General features: G+C 40.2%; 8 protein-coding genes across 8 annotated transcripts; all 8 read right to left on the reverse strand.

Moving 5' to 3' along the window:
- Window positions 1-518: 518 nt before the first annotated feature.
- LSM04_007396 (Exonuclease) lies at window positions 519-1,934 on the reverse strand (the record flags this gene model as incomplete). The annotated part of the gene is made up of 2 exons (XM_067336030.1): window positions 519-1,610; window positions 1,899-1,934. The coding sequence occupies 2 exons, from the start codon at window positions 1,932-1,934 to the stop codon at window positions 519-521; spliced, it is 1,128 nt and encodes a 375-aa protein (XP_067192691.1).
- A 1,223-nt stretch (window positions 1,935-3,157) lies between these two features.
- On the reverse strand, window positions 3,158-5,581 carry LSM04_007707 (Exonuclease; the record flags this gene model as incomplete). The annotated part of the gene is made up of 1 exon (XM_067336031.1): window positions 3,158-5,581. The coding sequence occupies one exon, from the start codon at window positions 5,579-5,581 to the stop codon at window positions 3,158-3,160; it is 2,424 nt and encodes an 807-aa protein (XP_067192704.1).
- A 1,547-nt stretch (window positions 5,582-7,128) lies between these two features.
- LSM04_004958 (Exonuclease) lies at window positions 7,129-8,277 on the reverse strand (the record flags this gene model as incomplete). Its single annotated transcript, XM_067336033.1, has 1 exon — window positions 7,129-8,277. One exon carries the CDS (start codon window positions 8,275-8,277, stop codon window positions 7,129-7,131), a length of 1,149 nt encoding a protein of 382 aa, XP_067192560.1.
- Window positions 8,278-8,739: 462 nt separating this feature from the next.
- On the reverse strand, window positions 8,740-10,923 carry LSM04_005568 (uncharacterized protein; the record flags this gene model as incomplete). The annotated part of the gene is made up of 1 exon (XM_067336034.1): window positions 8,740-10,923. One exon carries the CDS (start codon window positions 10,921-10,923, stop codon window positions 8,740-8,742), a length of 2,184 nt encoding a protein of 727 aa, XP_067192582.1.
- Window positions 10,924-11,300: 377 nt separating this feature from the next.
- Window positions 11,301-12,836, reverse strand: LSM04_001072 (uncharacterized protein; the record flags this gene model as incomplete). Its single annotated transcript, XM_067336035.1, has 2 exons — window positions 11,301-11,627; window positions 11,673-12,836. The coding sequence occupies 2 exons, from the start codon at window positions 12,834-12,836 to the stop codon at window positions 11,301-11,303; spliced, it is 1,491 nt and encodes a 496-aa protein (XP_067192341.1).
- A 383-nt stretch (window positions 12,837-13,219) lies between these two features.
- On the reverse strand, window positions 13,220-15,988 carry LSM04_005298 (Helicase/UvrB; the record flags this gene model as incomplete). Its single annotated transcript, XM_067336036.1, has 1 exon — window positions 13,220-15,988. The coding sequence occupies one exon, from the start codon at window positions 15,986-15,988 to the stop codon at window positions 13,220-13,222; it is 2,769 nt and encodes a 922-aa protein (XP_067192569.1).
- A 1,214-nt stretch (window positions 15,989-17,202) lies between these two features.
- Window positions 17,203-17,736, reverse strand: LSM04_006876 (uncharacterized protein; the record flags this gene model as incomplete). The annotated part of the gene is made up of 1 exon (XM_067336037.1): window positions 17,203-17,736. The coding sequence occupies one exon, from the start codon at window positions 17,734-17,736 to the stop codon at window positions 17,203-17,205; it is 534 nt and encodes a 177-aa protein (XP_067192666.1).
- A 488-nt stretch (window positions 17,737-18,224) lies between these two features.
- Window positions 18,225-20,105, reverse strand: LSM04_005532 (uncharacterized protein; the record flags this gene model as incomplete). Its single annotated transcript, XM_067336038.1, has 1 exon — window positions 18,225-20,105. The coding sequence occupies one exon, from the start codon at window positions 20,103-20,105 to the stop codon at window positions 18,225-18,227; it is 1,881 nt and encodes a 626-aa protein (XP_067192578.1).
- Between the last annotated feature and the right edge of the window lie 1,266 nt (window positions 20,106-21,371).

The raw sequence follows: 21,371 nt of genomic DNA on the forward strand, positions 1-21,371 counted from the left end.
AAAACTGCACACTTGTGCGTATGTGCCTGTGTGAATGTATGTAGATACGTCTGCCAATGGGTCTTTAGTCGATTTCCCGTTTATATTTTACTCCCAAGAATAGTGTTTACTTTTTTTTTTCTTTTTTGGTGATTAAAGAAAAAAAAGATGCAGTTCGTAATACCAATTGCCTTCTGTCCAATTTTGTTTTGCCGTTTTTTTTTCCCCGGAGCGACGTCTTTTTTTTTTTTTTTTACAGGACCAAAGGAAACTTATGCCTTAACTATAAGAAGAGTTAAAGAGGAAGGAAAAAAGTAATCTATAAAGTAACAGATAGTGAATCTCCTGTGTCTCTTATAACCAGATAATGTTTACTCACCCCGAGAATCGTTTTTTCGCCCTTTTCTTTCCTCCTTCTCTCTCGCCTCTCTGCTTTTCTAAAAATCCGGAGAAAACTGAGGTACGGATAATCCATAAAAGATATATGCTTTCTGTGACCTCATACCCCCACACTCCCACACCTCTTCTCTACCACACACTTAGTGGTGTTTGCAATGTTTGTGGTTTTGTTTTTTTTTTCTTTTTTTGCCGGTGGAACGAGACGGTCGTACTTCGTCTGTGTCAAACTCCTCCATTAACTCCGCCAGCGCCATTGTCATTTTTCCCTCACAACCACCACGGGGGGTGTATTTGATCGTACTTACATGACGTAATCGATGACCGCGTCTCAGTAACTCGATGAGAATACGTGCGATATTGCGGGCGTCATCAATACCACTATGTTGATGTCCGTGAAAACTCATTCCAAGTTTTCGCAGCATATCTGTTAGTTTACGTGGGCGAGTGCGAAATTGTTCCGAAAATGAATGGCGGACATTTACCCAGCGATAGAAAATCGGGGGAAACTCGTGTCCATCGCGCAAGACACTACACTCATGCATAAACTTACGCATATCCCACGGCCCATCTGTGGCGAAACAAACCCTCTTCTCACACTCCACCCACTCCGGGTGATGTGTCTCATCATACACAAACTGCCGTTCTTTTTGTTGATGCAGTCGCGGGATGGTATTATTATTATTATTATTATTATTATTATTATTATTATTATTATTATTATTATTATTATTATTATCAGTGTTTGCGGATTTGCAAAGCGGGTAAACGTCACTTGTCAGCCAGTTTTGAAATTGGCGTAGAACCTCCGGCAGTGTTGGGGCCGCTTCCACCGTGGCCTGTGTGATGCCGGTCAGTGCGGTACAAAACTCTGTGAGAATTGGCTGCCGCGTGGGCCGCACAAAAGAATGAAACTCCGCCACCACACAAAGTTGCGAAGTGTCAATGCAAACAACAGGGAACTCAATGATTTCGTGGCGATAGTGCGGACTCGCCGCATCGCATGTGGCCTCAAAGTCGCAAACTAGCAGGTGTGAGAAGGGCTGCGGCTGCAATTTCGATTTAGACTTGGATTTAGACTTGGACGGTAAAACAGCAGCAGCGGCACTATTACTATTACCACTATGATTACCAGCATGTCGTGTGCTTTGCAGAAGAATATCAAATCCAATACCGGTGGTGGATGGAAAGGAATAGACATCCTTCACACACGCCGTATCATTCTGCTCACTCCCCTCAGACGATGAAAGTGACGTACTCGTACTCGTGTTACTATTATTATTATTATTATTATTATTATTATTATTATTATTATTATTATTATTATTATTATTATTATTATTATTATTATTATTATTATTATTATTATTATTATTATTATTATTATTATTATTATTATTATTATTATTATTATTATTATTATTATTATTATTATTATTATTCGTATTGGTGTTCGCATTCGTCGTACAAGTGGAGGTATTCTGTTTAGAAGCACGGGGTAGGGATGGCTGGATTCGCGCAACTTCCTCCGCGAGATTTCGCGTTCGTGCAGTTAGCATCTTTCCTTCTACTTTCATTAAGTATATAAATATAAATATACAAATATATATATATATATATACTCCCACTTTTTTCCTCTCTTCTTCACTCACCCACAGAGAGAGAGAAGTGTGTGGCTCACCCTCCTCTTCTAATTGTACGGTGGGAGAAGAGAAAAGTTATGTATTACACAACGTGTAAAAGAGAAAAACAAAAAAAAACAGAAAAGTCGGGGTAAAAAAAACAAAAAAAATAATAATAATTAACAAACAGTAAGAACCGTTTTTCCACTGTAAAAAAAAAAAATAAACCTCTTCAAATGTCAAGGGCTGTGGAAGCTCTTAAAAATAGCACACATTCATATTTGACTGAAGTAAAAAAAAAAGAGAATGGGGGAAAGAAAATCAAATACACTTGCACGCATAGCAATCACACTACTGGGAACAAAGATACTACAACAACAGCAGCAGGAAAGAGGGCTATTGAGAACCCGCCACTGTTACTCTGAAGGTATTACAACTCAGTAAATAAAAAACAAAAAAAAGCAAAAAAAAAAAAGAAAACAAGAAGAGACCATATAGATATATATAAAAGAAAGTGTGACATGACTCTATTCTCCACTATCTCCTCATTCACAACTCCTAAATCTTTCTTTTTCTTTTTTTTAATTTATTCCTTTCGTTTTTTTTTTTCTTTCTTTTATTCTTTTCTCTATATATCTCTTTATCTCTGTGACCACTCCCTTTTTTTTATCTCTCGTTGTTGAAACACATACATACAAACGAAAACGAACAAAAAAAACAAAAAACAACGGAATGAAATAAAGAAAGGGAATAAAACGTTGACTTTTTTTTTTTGCAGCATTCATGGACTTTTGTTCTTGCACCTCTTTGCTGCGCACTTTTCACTCATATATTCAAACAATAAAAAAAAACTCTCTCAAAGGTCAAGTTATCTTCAGTGAATAACAATCAAAAAAAAAGAAATTCAAATACTACAAATGCATATTTAAGTGCAGAATCTGAGCATTATTTATTTTTTTTTTCTTCTCTCGCAATAGGATGACCAAGACTCCCCCATCCCCTAAACAAAAAAAAAACACACACAAACACTTACTATTCCTCCAAGACGCTCCTATGCAGACAAAGATAAAAATAAGAATATACATATGTGTATATAGACACGTCTTCTTTCTTTACTTGATCTATTATCAGAAAGAATCATCCAGCTGTACATCACTTCCTCAGACAGCCGTTGGTGTTGGCAATCCAGTAACGGAGTTTGTTCCACCATACGGCAAACGACTGAGTGGGATTTCACAAAAGGAACATCCCATCTGTAGCATGCGTATAACAATCTTAGCAATATTCCTCGCGTCATCGATTCCACTATGCAAGCGTCCCTCAATGGGGCACTTGAGAACATCCATCATTGCTTTTATTTTACCTTGTTGACAGTTAAAAAAATGCGCAAATGCACGCTTAACATCAATCCATTGGTAAAAAATACTTGGGAATCGAATTCCCTGTCGACGTACACTATTTGCGTACATAAACTCTCGAAGATCAGTAGGTCCGTCTGTTGCTATCATTACACGAGCTCCAGGAGGAATAGTATTCGCATACCATCGTTCAAACTGTCTAATAACATCATCTAGAGGTGCCGCCGCATCAATATCCTCCTGTTGAATTCCTGTTAATCCACGACAAAAATCACTCAATTTTGGATGTAATTTAGGTTTCACAAAACGGCGAAACTCAGTCACAACACGTTGTAGTTTTACATCAACTAAAACGACAGGGAATTCAATAATTTCGTGTAAATACGATGGAGGAGTGTTCTCCTCACAGGTTGCTTCAAAGTCAAGTACCAATAGGTAGTCAAAAGGACACAGCGGTTGAGCCACAGAAGGATTCATAAAGGACACAAGCGGCGATACTGGGTGACTCCAACTACTACGAGACTGATTCCCATAATAACCACTAGTGTTTGCAGGTGTATAATGCGCAGCAGCAGCAGCCGTGCGCCGGCGAAGCATATCCTCTCGTGATTCTAACTTAAATGTTACAGTTGGTGATGATGATGAGGCGGTGGGTGGTGTGGTTGCTTTTGTTCCAGGCGATGATGAGGATGCAGGAATAGCGGTTGTGTTTTCAGATGATTCTACCGGCCCGTTCCCATTCAATAAAGGTGGTGAGGACACACACTGTGAAGTATTCACAGGAGGTTTTGTTGTTGTCATTGTTGTCATTGTTGTTGTTGTTGTTGTTGTTGGGGTTGAACCTAATAATGTGGATCCACCTGAAAAATAATATGGAGCGGCATCAAGTGATGGACTGGACGATAAAGTATGCAACTGTGACTCAAAGGGATGAGCCTCGTAATTTAATGTACTTTGAATAGTTTTCACCTCTCCATCTGGTATGGACATCTTCTGCTGGTTCTGTTTCTTTTGCTCTTGTCGCTCGTGCTCCTGTTGATTTTGCTTTTCTTGCTGTACCTCTTCCTTTTTCTTTCCCCAGACGGAAGAAGAAAGTGCGGGACGTGATTTTACTTGCTGAGTAGATCCTCCTGAAGCCTGCGATGGTGGTAGTGCCATTTCACCCGTTGAAAATGGATCTAAATAACTCGATGGCCCCTCACTCTCTAAACACCAATCAACCCCTAAGACTGTATTCAGTGTTGATGCCAACTCATCTCGGTTCTGTACTAAGCGATGCACGGTCTCAAAGTGCATTCGAATCTCCTCCCACTGTCCTTCAACCTCACTATGAGATGAACTACCTCCCTTATTATTATTATTATTATTATTATTATTATTATTATTATTATTATTATTATTATTATTATTATTAGCAGAAGTCATCATGGGCGTATTTGTGCCTGTTTTACCGCCATTGCTACTCGTCGCTGGAAAGCCATTATAACTTGACTTGAGAACATCTTTGTTAGAAGGGGAACCATCCAGTGAGGCTCCTGTTAAGGCAATCTCCCTTAGCGAAGACAAAATCTGTGGAATAGAGTTCTCCTCCTCCGGTACAAGTTCAAGCGTGTTTGGACAGATATGACACTCCGTAGACCCTCTCATCTCCTCATTGATAGTTCCACTATTGGAAAGCGTCACACTTCGTCTCATAGTTTCCACGGAGGCAGTGCCTTTCGGAGTGCTTTCTCTCATAGTACTCATCTCCATTCTTTCCCCATCTTGCCGTTGACTTGATGGTTCCTGTGGTTCACTCAATGTGGAACTCTCTGGTTGCCTTTGCATTAACTGAGATAACAATTGCATGGCTAAAATTCTTGCAGATCGACACTTATCAACTTTTGAACTCATTTTATTTTTTGGAGTGTGACGGTGACCACTGTGGGTGGCACGTGCACTCGTTCGTCTTCCCGATACAGCGGACATCTTCCGTGCGACCGCAGTGTTAACTGCTGTCGTCGTAATAGTAGTAGTAGTAGTACTCGTTATCGTTGTTGTTGGAGTAGGAATAGGAGTAGAAGAAGAAGAAGTAGTAATAACTGTAGTTCCATTTCGGCAGATGGGGAATGACTGATGCGTGGTACTTGACATACGGCAGTAGTTATTTCTATTGGATGGACCGTCGGAGTGGAGAATAGACACTTCTTCGTCACTTGCAGCATGGGGTGAGTTCCCGGTTTCCATATTTTTTTTGTCTCACTATAAAGAAAACACACACACACACACAATGGTGAAATGCTATTCGTGTGTTTTTTTTTTTCTTTTTTCCTTTTTTTATCTTTTCCTCGTTTTCCTTTCTTCTTTCTTTTTCTTGTTAGGTCTGCGCCCAGGTACAATTTATTCTTTAAGCGTTGGTCCGTTTCTTTTACCTTCCTTCTTTCTCTCTATTGTTTCAAGTGATGCCTTTCACGCCGTTAGAAAATATTTGCCTCTTTTTTTAATGGGTTTCACGTCAGTTTGTCACTCCTTTCTATATAAAAAAAATCTCAAACTTCTCTTTCCTTCCTTCTTTCTCCCTTTCTCTCTCTGTCTGTCAGTTTAAAGATGAGGCCTATCCTTCTATTCCTCCTACGCTTTCTTTCTTATTTTTTCTTTCCTTTTTACTCCCTTCCCCCAACTCCTTAAACTATCTATACGTGTAATATATGAAATAGACGAAGGATGGTTATCCAAACTGACACACGCGCACAAAAAAAAACACACAAGAGGACAATGAAGACGTGGTCACAAAGAAGAAATTAGGAATAGTAATACCTGCTCTTGGTAGTTTTTTTTTCTTCTGTAAAAGGAAATAAAAAAAAGGAAAGTATTTCCCCTCTTTTTTATATATCCCTTCACACTATTTCTCTTCCTTTTCGTTGGGGTCTCCTTTGCGTACCTATTGGTATGCCTCTACTCGTGTATGTATGTACGTATATATATATATATATATATATATATATATATATATTTATATTTATATTTATATGCTTTTATTAATATGTGTTATGCAGCCTCCTTCTCTCCAACGGGAGCTTCACGCCCCGTTCCTTATATCCCACTGCTGCTACTTTGTTAATTTTTTAGAAAAAAGGTACAAAAAGAGATACAAATTAAGAGAGAGTAAGAAAAAAAGAAAAGAAAAAAGAAAGGAAGAAATAGCAGCACTAGCAAAAAGTTCAAAAAGAAAGAGAGTAGAAACACACATCTAGAGACATACAAATGCCCCCACCCAAGTATACAAAACCAAATAGGTATGCATTAATGTGCGTATGTATGTATGTATTTTTTCTTCTTATATTTGCGAGTTCTTTTCTGTTTTTTTTTTTTGTTTTTGTTTTTCCTCTTCTTTTTAATAGAAAAGAAAAATCTCGGATTAACTTATTGTGTTCATCTGCAGGTCAGTGCTGGAGGGACAAAAACCAGGGGGTGAGAGTTCAACAGTAACAAAAAGAGGGGGATTGAAAGAACCGCAATATATTTTTTTTTTCCTTTTTTATTTTGCCAAAACAAAACGAAACATGCGTATGTGTTGTACGCACTGCACGTGTAAACTGTACAGGCACCAAAGCTGACGATCAGGAAGAGCACCACAATATATATATATATATATATATATATATATATATATTTTTTTAACCGCTTGCGAAGAGGAATAAGAATAAGAACAAGAATACGTTATTTTCTTTTTCTCTTTCTTTTTTTTCTTCTTTTCCTTTTTTTTTTTTCGTTACTCACTGACAAGTGCTCGTCTACCTCAGAAGCCACCACTTTGTCAGCCTCGCATACATTAACTGCATCAACATCGCTACAGCCACAATTGCTAGTACGAACAACGCCATCAGTCGCGATCGCACAGCTGTCAATCTCCCACGATGATGAGAAGGATCATCCAAATAGTGTAATCCCGCATTACGGAATTCCCTCGGGTGTTCACTGCGGTACTGCAGCACAACTTCCCTGTGCCGCTCGCCAAACGTAAAGAAATCCATACCGTAACAACCCTTTGCTATATCATTCACAACATCGGCGTCCAGTCTACCAGTTCCCTCCTCACGCCGGTAAAGTGGAAAACCATCCAAATTGTAGTGAAAGTCATCATCGAGGGGAATAGCGACGAGATAGTCAAACACACATCCCGCCCGCATCATGGCAACGGCCAAACGTGCGATATTCACAGCGTCATCAAAGCCACAGTGTGGTCGGCCCTCAAAGCGTAATTTCATGCGATGCAGCATGCCATCCAGCTTTAGCGGGGCACCGCGATTAAATTGATGGGCAAAGGTCGTGCGTATATCGAGATATTCATAGAAGAGACTTGGAAACCTCACGTGATCCCGCACCACGGCGTGTTCGTAAATAAAGTTCTTAAAGTCCCATGGGCCATCAGCGGCAAAGGCGACTTTAGCGCCTGCGGGAATTGTGGCGCGAAACCAATTTTCAAACGACTGCACAACTTCCTGCAGTGTTGGGGCATTATCCACATCTTCCTGTGAAATGCCTGTGAGGGATTTGCAGAATTCGGTGAGAATTGGACGCAGTGTGGGTCGCACGTATGAACGAAAGGAGCGTTTGCGGTCCACAACACCGCGGCGAACATCAATTAACACACCGGGGAGTTCAATGATTTCGTGTGGGTAATTATTCGTGTCCTTCTCACATGTGGCTTCCACATCCACCACAATAATATAGTCAAATAACTGACGATCCAAGGGATCCACATCATTGTAGAGGCCACCGTGTGAACGGGTTCCTTGTCTATGTTGTTGTTGTTGTTGTTGTTGTGGACGTTGTTGGGTTTTCTTACGTTGATGTGTTAAGAGACGTTGTCCGTGGAGACAGGCTCGGCGCTCCTTATTAGCTTTCTTCTGTGCCATGGCCCGCTTTGTGTGTGACGACATATGCCGCCCTATGGATTATGTTTAAATGAAGGGAGAGAGAGAGAGAGAGAAAAAAAAAAAGGATAGAAAAGAGGAAGGAAAAGAAGTGTAAACATTTTTTTCTTTCTTGTGAAAAAAAGGCATGTATTTGTCTTCACACGTCATAGTATGTATATATGTTACTAAAAAAAAAAAAAAAAACGTCAAGTAATTCATATTTTATAATAATATACAGAAATACATACATACATACATACGTACACACCCATAAAGATAACATGTATATATATGTATTATTGTTTATTTCCAAATAGCAATAGATTTACATCATTCATGGAGTCCTTTTTACAAAAATAAAAAAAAGAATTTGCAAACACGCAGTTTTTCCTTACTTCTTTCTTTCTTTTCTTTCTTGTGAATCTCCTTTTCCATTTTTTGCTTCTTGAATGCCATTATCCGCATCATCTCAGTACTCCCCTCCATTTATGAATGCCCTTCCGTGAATCCTGCATCTTGCTTAAAGTATTCTCTGCAAGATAAAAAATAGCAGTGATTGTACAAAAGACGTGCCGCACGCATCACATCCCCGCGGAATTGCTGGCATAACTTATTATGATACGCAATAATCTTAGATAAATAGACATCATCCTCTGGCGTGCGGAGTTCCACTTCTCCATTGGGGTGCCAAATGGAAGGATCATCCGTTTCCTGCTGTGTACGTTCCTCCCCAGAGAGTTTACCCGCAATGATATCCACAGCAAGACTCACAAGCCGCAGATCCTTCTGATACGGCAGAAGTACTTCTAACATATCCACAGAGGGAATAAGATCGGATAAACGGCGAATGTCACTCTCGCAGGCGTGAAAGTGATGGGCCCCGAGGGCCACAAGTAAGGCTTCGGAAGAACTGGAAGTACGCAGTCGTGGCGAGTGCGCTAAGAGAATACGAGTGGCATTGACATATCCATTTGCAATCGCGTAGTATAATGCGGTACACTCCGCATCATCACAGATGTGCACATCCGCATCTACTTCAACTAACATTTGAACCACCGCCGCTGGATCACTGTTGGGATTATTCACCGCACACAATAGTGGTGTCCAGCTAAAACGAGGGGATATGGCAAAATCCAGAAAAGCCGTGTTCACTACCACAGCAGATCCTCGATCAAGTAGCGTCTTTACATATCGCACATTATTACGAAAACACGCACGATGTAGACTGGAGGAGGTGTGGGTAACTGCCGTTGTGGTTAAATCCACACCTGGCGATAGTGCGATTGGTGATAAATCAGGCAAGTCGTAAATTGTACCACATGGACGACGGAAGATCTCTGGAAGTGCACAACAGGCATCATGAATCGTTTCATACTCCTCTGCAATTAGTCCCTCCACCACCCAAGCACCTGTTTTTTGAGTAAAACGTATCATTCGGGTTACCAAGTTGTTCGTATTATCACTAGTAATTTCCTTGTCATTGTTATTGTTATTGTTCGTATTCTTATTCTTATTTTTCTTCTTATTCTTATTATCATCAACTACTGTATCTCCAGTGAGACGTAAGAGAACGAGTGAGACAACTTCACCAGGTGTAGTAGTGAGTGTTACGACATAATCACCGTCAGCCGCTTCTGGGCGTTGTGAAAAAGCTTTTTGATGGTACTCCAGTGAATGAGTGAGATCATATATACCAGCACACATATCATTTTTCATATGACGATCAAGCAGCAGAAATGGACCCCACACACTAAGTAGTCTCTGTAGTGTGTAAAGTGAAACCACACCACATTTTCCATAATCTAGTACATCCATGATTGGGGCATGCGACCACTTGGGAAAGAGTTGTAATGCAGGTAAAAAACATTCTGAAAAACATGCAGGTACATCACTTCCAACATGTGCATTCCATAATTTTCGCACGGAAATATCTCCAATGTATGTAGAAGAGTCAAAAAAGATGGAATCACCACAAACCTCCACATACCAGCGTAAATGTGCTAAATGAATACCCAAATCTCCATCAATATCAGCAAAAGTACATTCAAAATCAACTGGAAGATCTACATTTTCCCATAACCACGGCATAATATCATCCTCTCCTGCAATTTTATGTTGATCTCCACTAGTAGAACTGAGTTTTAAAGTAGCATCTAATGGAGAACATGATTTTACGGTATCTGTGTAGCGTTGTAGTTCTTCTTGAGCACGCACAAGTAATTTGCATATCGCATCCGTGAGACGGTAAAAAACAGGGGCCTGCTTTACTGAGAACTTAACAGACTTGATATCCAAAAAGTAGTTATGTACCGCCTTCACATTTGAAAAAACCACACTTAATGGAATATCCGCCTCACTACAGGCTGTATCAAGATGTGAAGTAAGTGTAAGTACACCACACACTTCAGAGTCTGCCACTGTTGCGGCATCCACACCGTGCAAGTGATGTTTCATTTCCATAAAAACGGCTTGAAAAAGACGTAAATCTTTTGAAGTAATAGGGGCACCAGTGATCTCCATTAGAAGTTTTCCAACTTCTTGCGGGTGTGGATTGGTACTGTTGGGTGCAAATAACTCTGGAAATTGTGTGGGGTCTACATCACTTACTACACGTGCAAGGGCACGAAGTTCTGGTGGGATAAGAGCCCGCTCTACCGCGGTGTAACGCATTCGCAAATAGAAATAAATAGAAACACTAACAACACTAATACTAACACGACAGTACCTGTCTGTTTATATACATATTAAATGCAAAGTATATATATATATATATATATATATATATATATATATATATATATATGTGTGTACAAGATAACAAAAAGTAGAAGAAAAATCAAATTAAGTCATCAAGGAGAACTAGGGATATATATATATATATATATATATATTTATTTATTTATTTAACAATAGTTATACATTACTAAGGTGATAAGGCACTGATTTTTCCATTCCAAAAGCAAATATGCAAAAAAAAAAAAAACAGTGACTCATAGATGACACTATTCATCTTGAATAGTGAAAATTGGCTTTTGTACATAGAGATACTACTTTTTTCCGTATCGAAGGGATGGCAGATGCCAGTGATTCTCCACTGGCTTTGCTACATCATCTTGTTCTTCTTGTTCTTCTCGTTGTTCTTGTTCTTCTCGTTGTTCTTGTTCTTCTCGTTGTTTTAGTATGTCTTCTATTGGCAACCGCCGCTGCACTAAATGAACGGACGGCATTGGGTCTAACTTCATCCAACTATTTGGGTTATATGACTTTCTAACTTTTCTTCGTCCACCACGACTGCTTTCGTTAGGACACACTAACTGTTTAGATGCTGGCAGGTATACAGCAGTATAACCAAGTTCTCGCCATTGACGAAGTAACTCCTCACCAACAATACCTTCTGAGATGTCTTCTTCCTCTTCTACCTCTTCTTCTTTTATATCATTATCATCATCGTGATCATCTCTTTCTTTCTCCTGTGGTGTATTCTCATTGCCGGGAGATGTACTTCTTCCCTCCACAAGCTTTCTTGTTGCATTCGTTGCGTCAACGCCTGTGATAAAGAAGTTCTTATTCTGCGGTACTGCTGTAACGGCCACTGCCGTACTTGTTGGACTCTTCACTCGCAACATTGTTCCTTCTACAATCGCGTGTGCAGTTTTCTGCAATTGACCCGGCAGCAATCCAACCGGAATGTGTTGGAGGGCATTCGCACCGATGAGACGATCAGCGGGGGGATCTGCGGCAATCCGCTGCATCGCCCTCATACGTCGCTCAATAGCTCTTGTGAACATCCCCTCAACAATATCAAATCGTCTTTTTAACCGTTCTTGTCGGTTCTTCGCTTCTTCTAGTTTCGTCTCACGAGCTTGACGTGCGGCATCGGATCGTAAATTAGAATTTAACGCCTGCCACTGTGATGATTCCAACATTTGCATGATATTGGCTGTCATATTAATATCCATACCCTCTAATCCCTCCACGATATTCCCCTCACCTTCAAACATGTTCTCACTACGGTCATCCTCGTGAGGTGTGCAGCTCTCGATGTTTTTTCGCCAACGATCCACTTTATCGCTATGGGGCCGCGTTGGGGTTTGTCTAGAAGTAGAAAGAGGATTACTAAATTTGCCAGCAGATACCGTGACAGACAAAGTTTCCTGATCATCTTCCCCATCCACAGCACTATCACTATGAACATTAGGATTATCATTTCCATTAGAAACTCCGCCTTTATTCTGTCGTCTCTGTCCCTGCTCCTGTTTTTTCTTTCGTGGTACTGAAACTGTTCTTTTTTTGGATACGTTAGCCTCAACAAACTCCCTATCCTTTTTCTTTTGCTTTGCGGCCACTAAAGATTTTTCCTTCTTGGACTTTCCAAGTGATCGAAACAACTCCTCCCGGCTTAATTCCTCCTCCTCATCCCGCAAACGTTGAATTCGTCGTTGTAATGCCACTTTCTTGCGCAGAAGTTCACCCATCGGCATTCCCGAATCCACACGTTTAGCGAGTTGCAGCATCTCATGTTCAGCACGGCCGAGATTAGCGGAAACCGTCACCGCCGTCGGCTCAGGCGATGATGATTTCATCAATCAACGTCTAGCAGTATTTTATTACTACTACTACTACTACTACTACTACTACTACTACTACTACTACTACTACTAAGAATAATAATAATAATAATAATAATAATAATAATAATAATAATAATAATACCACTATTGTATATATATATTCCTGTCCAAGATCCGAACCCTGGAGGGCAACCGTAAAGGAGAAAAAAGAAATCAAAAAAAAAAAAAAGAAACAGAAGTACACTTGAAAGAAGATACGAAATAATAATACAGACATGGCGTAGTGTAAATTTAACACAATATGTGGTAAACCACAAAATGTCAACAAGGAAAAAAAATCAGTAAAGAAAAAAAAAGAAAAGCGGCATGAGCGACTGGTAATTAGTTTCCGCATTTCAGTTCTGCTTTGAACGTCTCATCATAATAAACTTCATCTGTTCCAATACGTAATTCATGCATTCTTCTCCCTTCAGACAGTCGTGTGCTTCATCCATAGGTCCATAGCATATACGTCGCACAAATGATGGATTATCTTCTACCATTTGAACAGTTCCAAACGTCTCTGGGGCATTAGAGGCACTAAACCGTACAATCCACTTCTCCTCCACCGCACTATTCCCCAACTCTGCAGGCCGCGGTGTGTTGCCGAGTACACTTACATCCAACTCACAACCCTCTCTTCCCGTAACAAAGCGATGATGCATACGACGTGAAGCCTCTGCTGAGAAAGGAATCCAATAATTTCCCTTCGCCGCCACTGCAGAAGGCGATAAGGCTATCTTTGATTCATACCACCACTGCGGTGGACCCACACAACACGGTTTCCCGCCCATGCGTTGAAACTCACCCAACACAGCATCACACTGCAGTACACGATAGGCAAATCCCTGATCACGCAGCCAACTCTGTCGTCCATAACTCTGTTGAACTTCATGTGTGTCCTGTGAAACGAGAGTGTAGAAAAACGAACATGTGTTATCGAGTGAAGGGGGTTTGGGACGTAAAATACGACCGAGTCGCTGCGCCTCTTGACGACGTGAGGCGCCTAATCCAGTTATTTGGATAATAACAGAGGCACAGGGAATATCGAGTGCAACATCACCCACACGAGAAAGAATAATCGCGTTGATATCACTAGAAAATTGAAAGTATTGTAATAAGTTTGCTCGCTCGAATTCACTTGTTTTACCATCCATAAAAGGAATCTTTAGATGTCGTGCATAATAATGAACACCCTCTAGATCATCACAGAAAATAATCACCTTGTCCGGTGGTGATCGATTACGGTGAAACTCTAGCAATGCCTGTGCACACCATAGTTTATATGGGTTAAAACACACTACACCAGAAGCGAGGGGTGTTGTACCACGACGAGCAAAGGGATTCGCATCTGTATTAGCAGTAATGTACTCTGTGAAAAACGGCAGCGGTAGTGGACATCGCACTTCTGCACATTCCACACGTGCGAGAAAACCAGCGCGTGTGAGTTCTAACCAGTTTGCTTCATATAGTTTTGGACCTACGAGATGGCGAAGATCACTGATCTTATCATCTTCGCGTAAAAGTGTTGCGCTAAGACCAACCACACATTTATACTTTACTCTATTTAATACTTCCTGAAAGTGATGAGCAAGGGCTGTGTGAACTTCATCTAATAATAATAATCCCCATGGTTGTTCTTCTACACTAGCGAGAATCTGTGAGGTGAGTCTAGCATCTGCGCTTTGTTCTTGATCATTAAGTACTGTACGTTTCGCTACAAGCATATTATATGTTGTAATAAACACATCACCTGGCATTTGTTTTTTATCAGAAATGCATACTGTCACTTGATCCTCCGAAAGATTCGTCCACCTAAGAAATTCTCGTTGCCATTGTAGTACCGACATAACGTTAATACACATAACAATAGTACGTTTCTTTACAGTAGTTGCAGCTCCTATTCCAGTAAGAGTTTTTCCTGCACCGCATGGAAGTACAATTACGCCTTGATGGGCTTTATTACCACAACGAAAACGCTCTAATGAGGCCACTTGATATGGACGTAAACGTACATGTTCCGCCAATGCCAAATCACGTACCTCTAATGTTCGATCTTGCATGTAATCATAGAACAAATCGGCACGTACACCAAGTTCCTTAAAGAGTCGTTCCCTCACATTACGTAGTTTTCCATCCATCACCTGACTCTTGTATACAAGACGGGTATACTTTTTCTCTTCTCCAGCCCCAGTTCCCTCCTCTGATCCTGTTAAGGGTGTATCAAATAGTTTTCGTAATACCATTGCCCTGCCACTTTCCACAATACTTTTCTCTTCCACACCGCGATCAACGTCTGAAAGGACCCAACGCACTACACCGTGTAAAGAAATAGGAACAAGGAAATCCTCCAATCGAGTAACGAGATACTCCATATGTTTTCGATCTTGACTCACAAGAAAGTAGGCAAGTTTCTCTTCATCCACCTCTGGTTGTTGTTTCTGCCATTGATGATAATAATGGTTATTATTATTATTATTATTATTATTATTGTGATAATTTTGTTGTTGTTGCCGTTGAAAGGAACGTAATCTAGGTTGGAGAACAATACGCACCCGTGAAGATCGTTCTTCTTCTTGAAGCATCTGCTCAAGATCGGGTGGAAGTGGACGAAGTGCATCCGGGCAAACTAATGCACGTGCTATAAGCGGTTCTGGTTGAACCGGTGGACTTCTCAATGAGAAAAAACGACGACGACATGGTGAAACAGGCTCCTCATCTGTTTCCTTCTTTACAACTGAAGACAGTTTATCTGTTTCTGTTCTTATTCTTTTTATCCCATTATATACTCCCTGATTTTCCCTTTCCTTCTGTTCTTGTACTATACCTTCTGTTTCTCTCGTACCGTCTCCCAACTGCTGTTTCAATTCAACAAACTTCGCAAGATCTACCGGCAGTCGATGCTGCTCATCAAGGCGGAAGTAACGAATAGCGTTTCGTATCATCGACATAGTGTACGTTCCCTCCGCACTCGCGGCGGAGAGTGAAGAAGGGGAAATGGTGTATTCACTCATGTGCAGTGTGCGGCAAACTGGCTCGCAGCAGGAAGTGAGAAAGTCGCCAAGATGCGGATAGGCCGGATGGGCACTGTCAACGAAAATACTCCCATTATGACCCACAATCATCCACCCACACACACAAAGAGACACAGATAGATAGATAGAACTATATATATATATATATATATATATATATATATATATATATATATATAAAGAGAGAGATTTAAAACAATTCCAGGGTATGGACCAAGGAAAACGTACACAGACGTGTCCGCAATATCACGAATACCTTGTTGAAACGGGTCGCGCCTAAGAGAAATGTGTAAAAGTTAAAAAAAGTGATAGATGATAAGAATAGAAAAGAAAAGAAAAAAAGGAGTGAACAGGTGATGAGATCGATGTTTATAATAATAACAGTTGGTCTGGGTAATTCGAACGCAGACACTACAGGGTAAGAGAACAGAAAAAAGAGAAGAAAAAAAAATCGGATAATATGAAGGAAGAAAAAGAGAAAACAACTTAAGAAACAAGCAAATAAATCATCAACTATAAACATCAAACATATTTTATTTACAATAAAAAAAACCTACTTTTAAGATACGGCGTAGCAGAAAGGCGGCGAATTTCATTATCACTTAACATTAGTAAAATGGTATGTGACGGAACCACCACCTAAATGATACAAACAGAAGTAGTGCAAGCAAAACAAAGAAAAAAAGAGAGGGAGGAGGGGGGCGGTACAGTATTAAACAAAAAACAAAAAAACAAAGGACCAAGAGCAGCATGTGCTTACAGAGCATATGATAGTCAATTATGTTCAATTCCCTTTTTTTTTTCTCTTGGTTTTTTCATGATTGCTTTGGTTTTTTTTCGTCTTCGTTTTCTTTCCAAAATTAGTTATTGTGCCGCGACAACTGCGGCCATACATAAACTTGTCTCCTATATCATTCCCACATCTTTCCAATATTCCACTTTTTGTTTCCATTTTTTTATTGTTTCCTTTGTGTTGTTTTATTCTGCTTCACCTTTTTTTGTTTTCTTCCATGGCTTTGGCGTTCATAATTCCTTTATTCCCTCTCTTCCTGTTTCTCTCTTTTTCTTTTCGCATACTTCTTGTTCTTGTTGTTTTTCTTTATTGCTTCTTTTTCTTCGCCTCCTATTCTCAGTTCAGCAGTTTATATGTAGTTTCCATTTTTCTTCCTTGTTCCTTCTTCCCTTTGCAAATACTCTCTTTTACTCACAGAAACGCACAAACACACACATATACAAAGAGAAATCAATATATATATATATATAATGAACCCCTTGCATAACTACGGCTCCATCCCCCACTCCACTCACAGCCGCAGCCAGGAGAGAAAAAGTACACAAAACTCATTAAAGGACATCAACTCCTCCGCATCATTTATCTTCAACTTCCGCCGTATTGCGTACGGTGTGATGTGTTCAAACAACCGCTCCACATCTCGTTCACTGCACGGGGCGCCGTAGTGTGAGAATCCCGTCCGCATCAACTCCCGCATAACTCCCCGCTCCACTCCCCCGCGCTGGTGGACGTCAAAGGCATCATACAACTCCCGCAGCATCTCCTCCGTTACACCCTTCATGCCAATCATATCAAACGAGATGCGAGTGGGGGCGTCAATGTTGGGAATTGTGCCATCCGCAGCGATAGTGAAAGTGCTGGTAGTCGAACTGTCCACATCGGCAAATGTGACAAGGCGATTTACAGCCTCGCCTTTTGTTGTGGTGAGTGAAGATGATTGGCAGGTGTTGGTGCCACTGGACCGTGTGCAGTTGGTGATGAGTTGGCCCATCAACTGTTTGCTGCTTCGGCTCTCATTCGCCCCTGTGATAAGTTCAGTTGACATAATGAATAAGAAGAATTGATTTTCTTTTCTTTGGTCTGATATTTTTTCTTTATTTTTGCTTCCTTGTTGATATGGTTCTTGCAGAGTTCAGAATGTGGATCCGCCCAGCAGAATGACCAGATGTATCTCTATCGGTGTCCTTGCGTCTCTGTGAGAAATATACAAGTATATATTTATGTGATTAGATATATACTAATAAGTTTGCTATTGATAAACCTAAAAAGGACTGAATGGCTCAATTTTACACTTGGTCTGAGAGAAGAAAGAGTAAGAAAAAAAAAAGAATAACATGAGGAAATAAGGCAAATCAAAAAATTATCAGGTACTCTCAGGTAAAAAAAAAATAAGAGAGCCAATAAGAGTAAGGTACTCAAAAGAGAAAAAATATATGCATACAAGTACATATAAAGCCAGAATAAAAAACACTGTGACATCACACACAAATATATATATATATATACAGATGTCAAGAAAACTTTCAACGTAGGTTATGCAGATTCAAAAAAATTCATTCTCACAAAGAATCGAAATGCCTGTAACAAAAGACCGTGTTCATCCGCTTTCTCTGCCTCTGTCAGACGTTCGTACAAAGTTGGTGGAGGTGGTGCGCGTGAATGCGTTTTTCGCGTCAGTGTCTGTTTTTTTCTTCTTCCTTTTAACTTTGCAGCTGCTACTGGAGCCAGTACTCGTGTAATCTCTGTGGTGTTTTGTACTTCGCCTCTGTTATCATGCAGTCTTGCCGAGACCTCAGCGGGTTGACTACTATCCTCTATAATTTCAAATGGACCTTCTTCCTCAAATCCCGCACTATCACGAGACGGCCATTCATTTGGAACTTCCCCATATGAATTCATAGCATGATCCAAACCAGCATCAGCCTTAACACTATTAGTATTATTATTATTATTATTATTATTATTATTATTATTATTATTATTATTATTATTATTATGTTGTACAACACTATCGCCTTGTGGAACTCTCATCTCATAGTTCATAGTCTCAAAAGATGTTTCTTCAGCATCATTCTCAGTACGGCGCCGTTGTCGCGGTGGTTCACGACGCTCTTCGCCCCATACCATCTGTCGCTCAAACACCTCGTCTCCCTTCTTTGGACATTCAATTACCCAATGAGTCCCTTTTTCACCGCAGCGATGGCAAACATGGAACGACGGTACTGTACTCGCTTCTCGGTATTTTTTACGAATTAGCTGGACTTTCTGTCCACGTGTAAGAGTTCCATTTGGACCTAGAGGAATAATTCGTCTTGGACGGCTTTGATTTGGTGAGGGACGTTGTGCAGTAGTTGAAGATGTTTCCTCTTGTATAGTAGGCGTTTCTTCAGTATTATTACTCCTGGGAACTGATAATTCCTTATTTTTATATTTTTCTTCTTGTTCTTCTTGATGTCTCTCAGATGGTTTACTTATTCCTACATCTTCTGTATGTTGTAATGCATTAGAAACAATGTATGTCCTCTCAGTACGTGGGTTCTTTCTAACTAAAACTCCATGTTGACGAAGCCAACGTCGTCGCTCATCTGGAAGTTCAACTCCTCTGGAAGCTTTATAGAAAAGCTCCTCTACCTTCGCTTTCACAGTATTTTCGGTGGGAAAACGATTTTTGCGTTGTGATAAATAAACACCAATATCAGCAAGATTAGGTGCATCTGGGCGATTGTGGAGTGTTTCTACATGTAATTCCATTTTCCATTCTTTATCTCGTCGGCATGTGAATTCACACCCTGGAAATGTACACCATATGTGATCTTTCATATGAATATCGTAACGTTCTTTTGTAAGAAATCCCTTCTGGCAGGAATCACAGTAAAAAGTGTAATCCTCGCGCTCTACAGGAGCAGAGACGGAGACCAGTCCCGGTAAACCAATCAGAGGATTAACTGGCAAATCTCGCCAGGAGTGCAGCTCGCGATTTTTTCCTTGCTCATAAATAGAAGATGGGAGGATCATACGAATATAAGTTTTTCTCCCTTCTTCTTTTTGCTGTTGTTGTTGTTGCTGTTGTTGTTTCGGTTGCAGACGGTTATATGGACTTGCCTGGGAGTGAGCATTGGTATCGTTGGGATGATTATAATCGCATGTTCGCACAGGTACACTCTGCTGAGTGGGTGTAACAAGAAAACGTAAAGGGGGTCCTTGTTTTTCTTCTTGATATTGCTGCGACTGCGACAACTGGTACGAGGTTTGATGGATTGGCCGCTCCATCGCATTAGATGGGGCATCGTCGGGAGCTCGATATCGTCTCTGCCGCGGGGATATTCGCTCTGAGGCATGCGTACGTTCAGGGGCTATCATGGGAGTCATATCATTGCCCACAAAATGAGGGGCTGCAGGCATACCCCGGTTCATTCTCTTTAATGACTGAGTACCTGCAAAAAAAAAAAAAACACTAGAAATGAACGCTGATTTACAGAATTTAAGTTTGTATAATTGTGCGTATGTGTATGAACGGGGTTGGGGGAGAGTACAAGAGTCAGAACAGCAATTGGTAACCCAAATAATAAGCAACAGAATGTGTGTGTGTGTGTGTATGAGAGAGAGAAACAGAGAAAAACAGAGATAGAAAAAGAAAGAGGGAAGGAAGGAGGGAGGGGCAATTGTGAGTTCTCCAGAACTCACAGGAAAAGGGTCAAAAGGGAATTGAATCTCCTAAATTTTTCGATTCCCGAAACAGGAGCGTGAAGAAGGGTTAAGGGACAATTAAAAAAAAAAAACACAAGGAAGGAATTCCTCTTGTGGGTTTTTTTTCTTTCGTTCTTTCTTAATACTTACTTTGTTTTTGGTGCACTCTGTGATGTGGCGAAGTTTGGTGGTTTATTGAAATCCTTATTCTTTTTTTTTTTGCAAAAGAAGAAAAAGGGAACGTAAAAAAAGAAGTTAGTAGAATTAAGGTGCAAGATAAATTTAAGCATAACAATATTACAGTGGAAGCACAAGTAAAAGCATAATTCAATATATTTCCGTATTTAAAGATCCCCAATTTGCTTGTTCTCACCCTATTTTAGCCCCATCCCTTTCATTACTTCTTCGACATTTTTTTCTTGTTTTACTTTTTTCTTGAGAAATATAATTACCCTTCTTCTTCTCTTCCGCTTACAACTCTTTTCCCTAAGTGGTATTTTCCATTCTTGTACCTGTGACTTCGAGGTGCTGTATTTGCACAGCCCTAATATATACACCTATACACGCATATAATTAAAGAAACAGATGAAGTGGATTTGTTTTCGTTTTTACCCCATACCTCGTTTATTGCTTACTCTTTGTCTCCCCCCCCCCCCCCTTTTTTTTTTTTTTGCAATAGGAACCTTGTTCCTATCCATCAGTGTTGATTCCTCTTGGTATCTCGCATTTCTTTCTCTTTCTTTTCCTTTTTATTATTATTTCCTTTTCTCTTGGTCATTTGCGTAGAATCATGTAAGTTCTTGCATAGCTTTTTCTTTCTCGTTTACTCCCGCTCCTTTTTTTCTCCATCTTCTTTCTTCCTTGTTGGCTTACATTTTCTTTCACCAGAATAATTTGGCTTACCTCACCGTATTTACGTACTTCGCCCCTCTCATAAGCTTCCTTGCAAAAAGAAAACTGGAGTCATACTTTGTTTCCTTCTCTTCATTTCTG

The sequence above is a fragment of the Trypanosoma melophagium genome (assembly GCF_022059095.1).
Source record: "Trypanosoma melophagium isolate St. Kilda chromosome Unknown ctg2segment0, whole genome shotgun sequence".
Classification (NCBI taxonomy): domain Eukaryota; phylum Euglenozoa; class Kinetoplastea; order Trypanosomatida; family Trypanosomatidae; genus Trypanosoma; species Trypanosoma melophagium.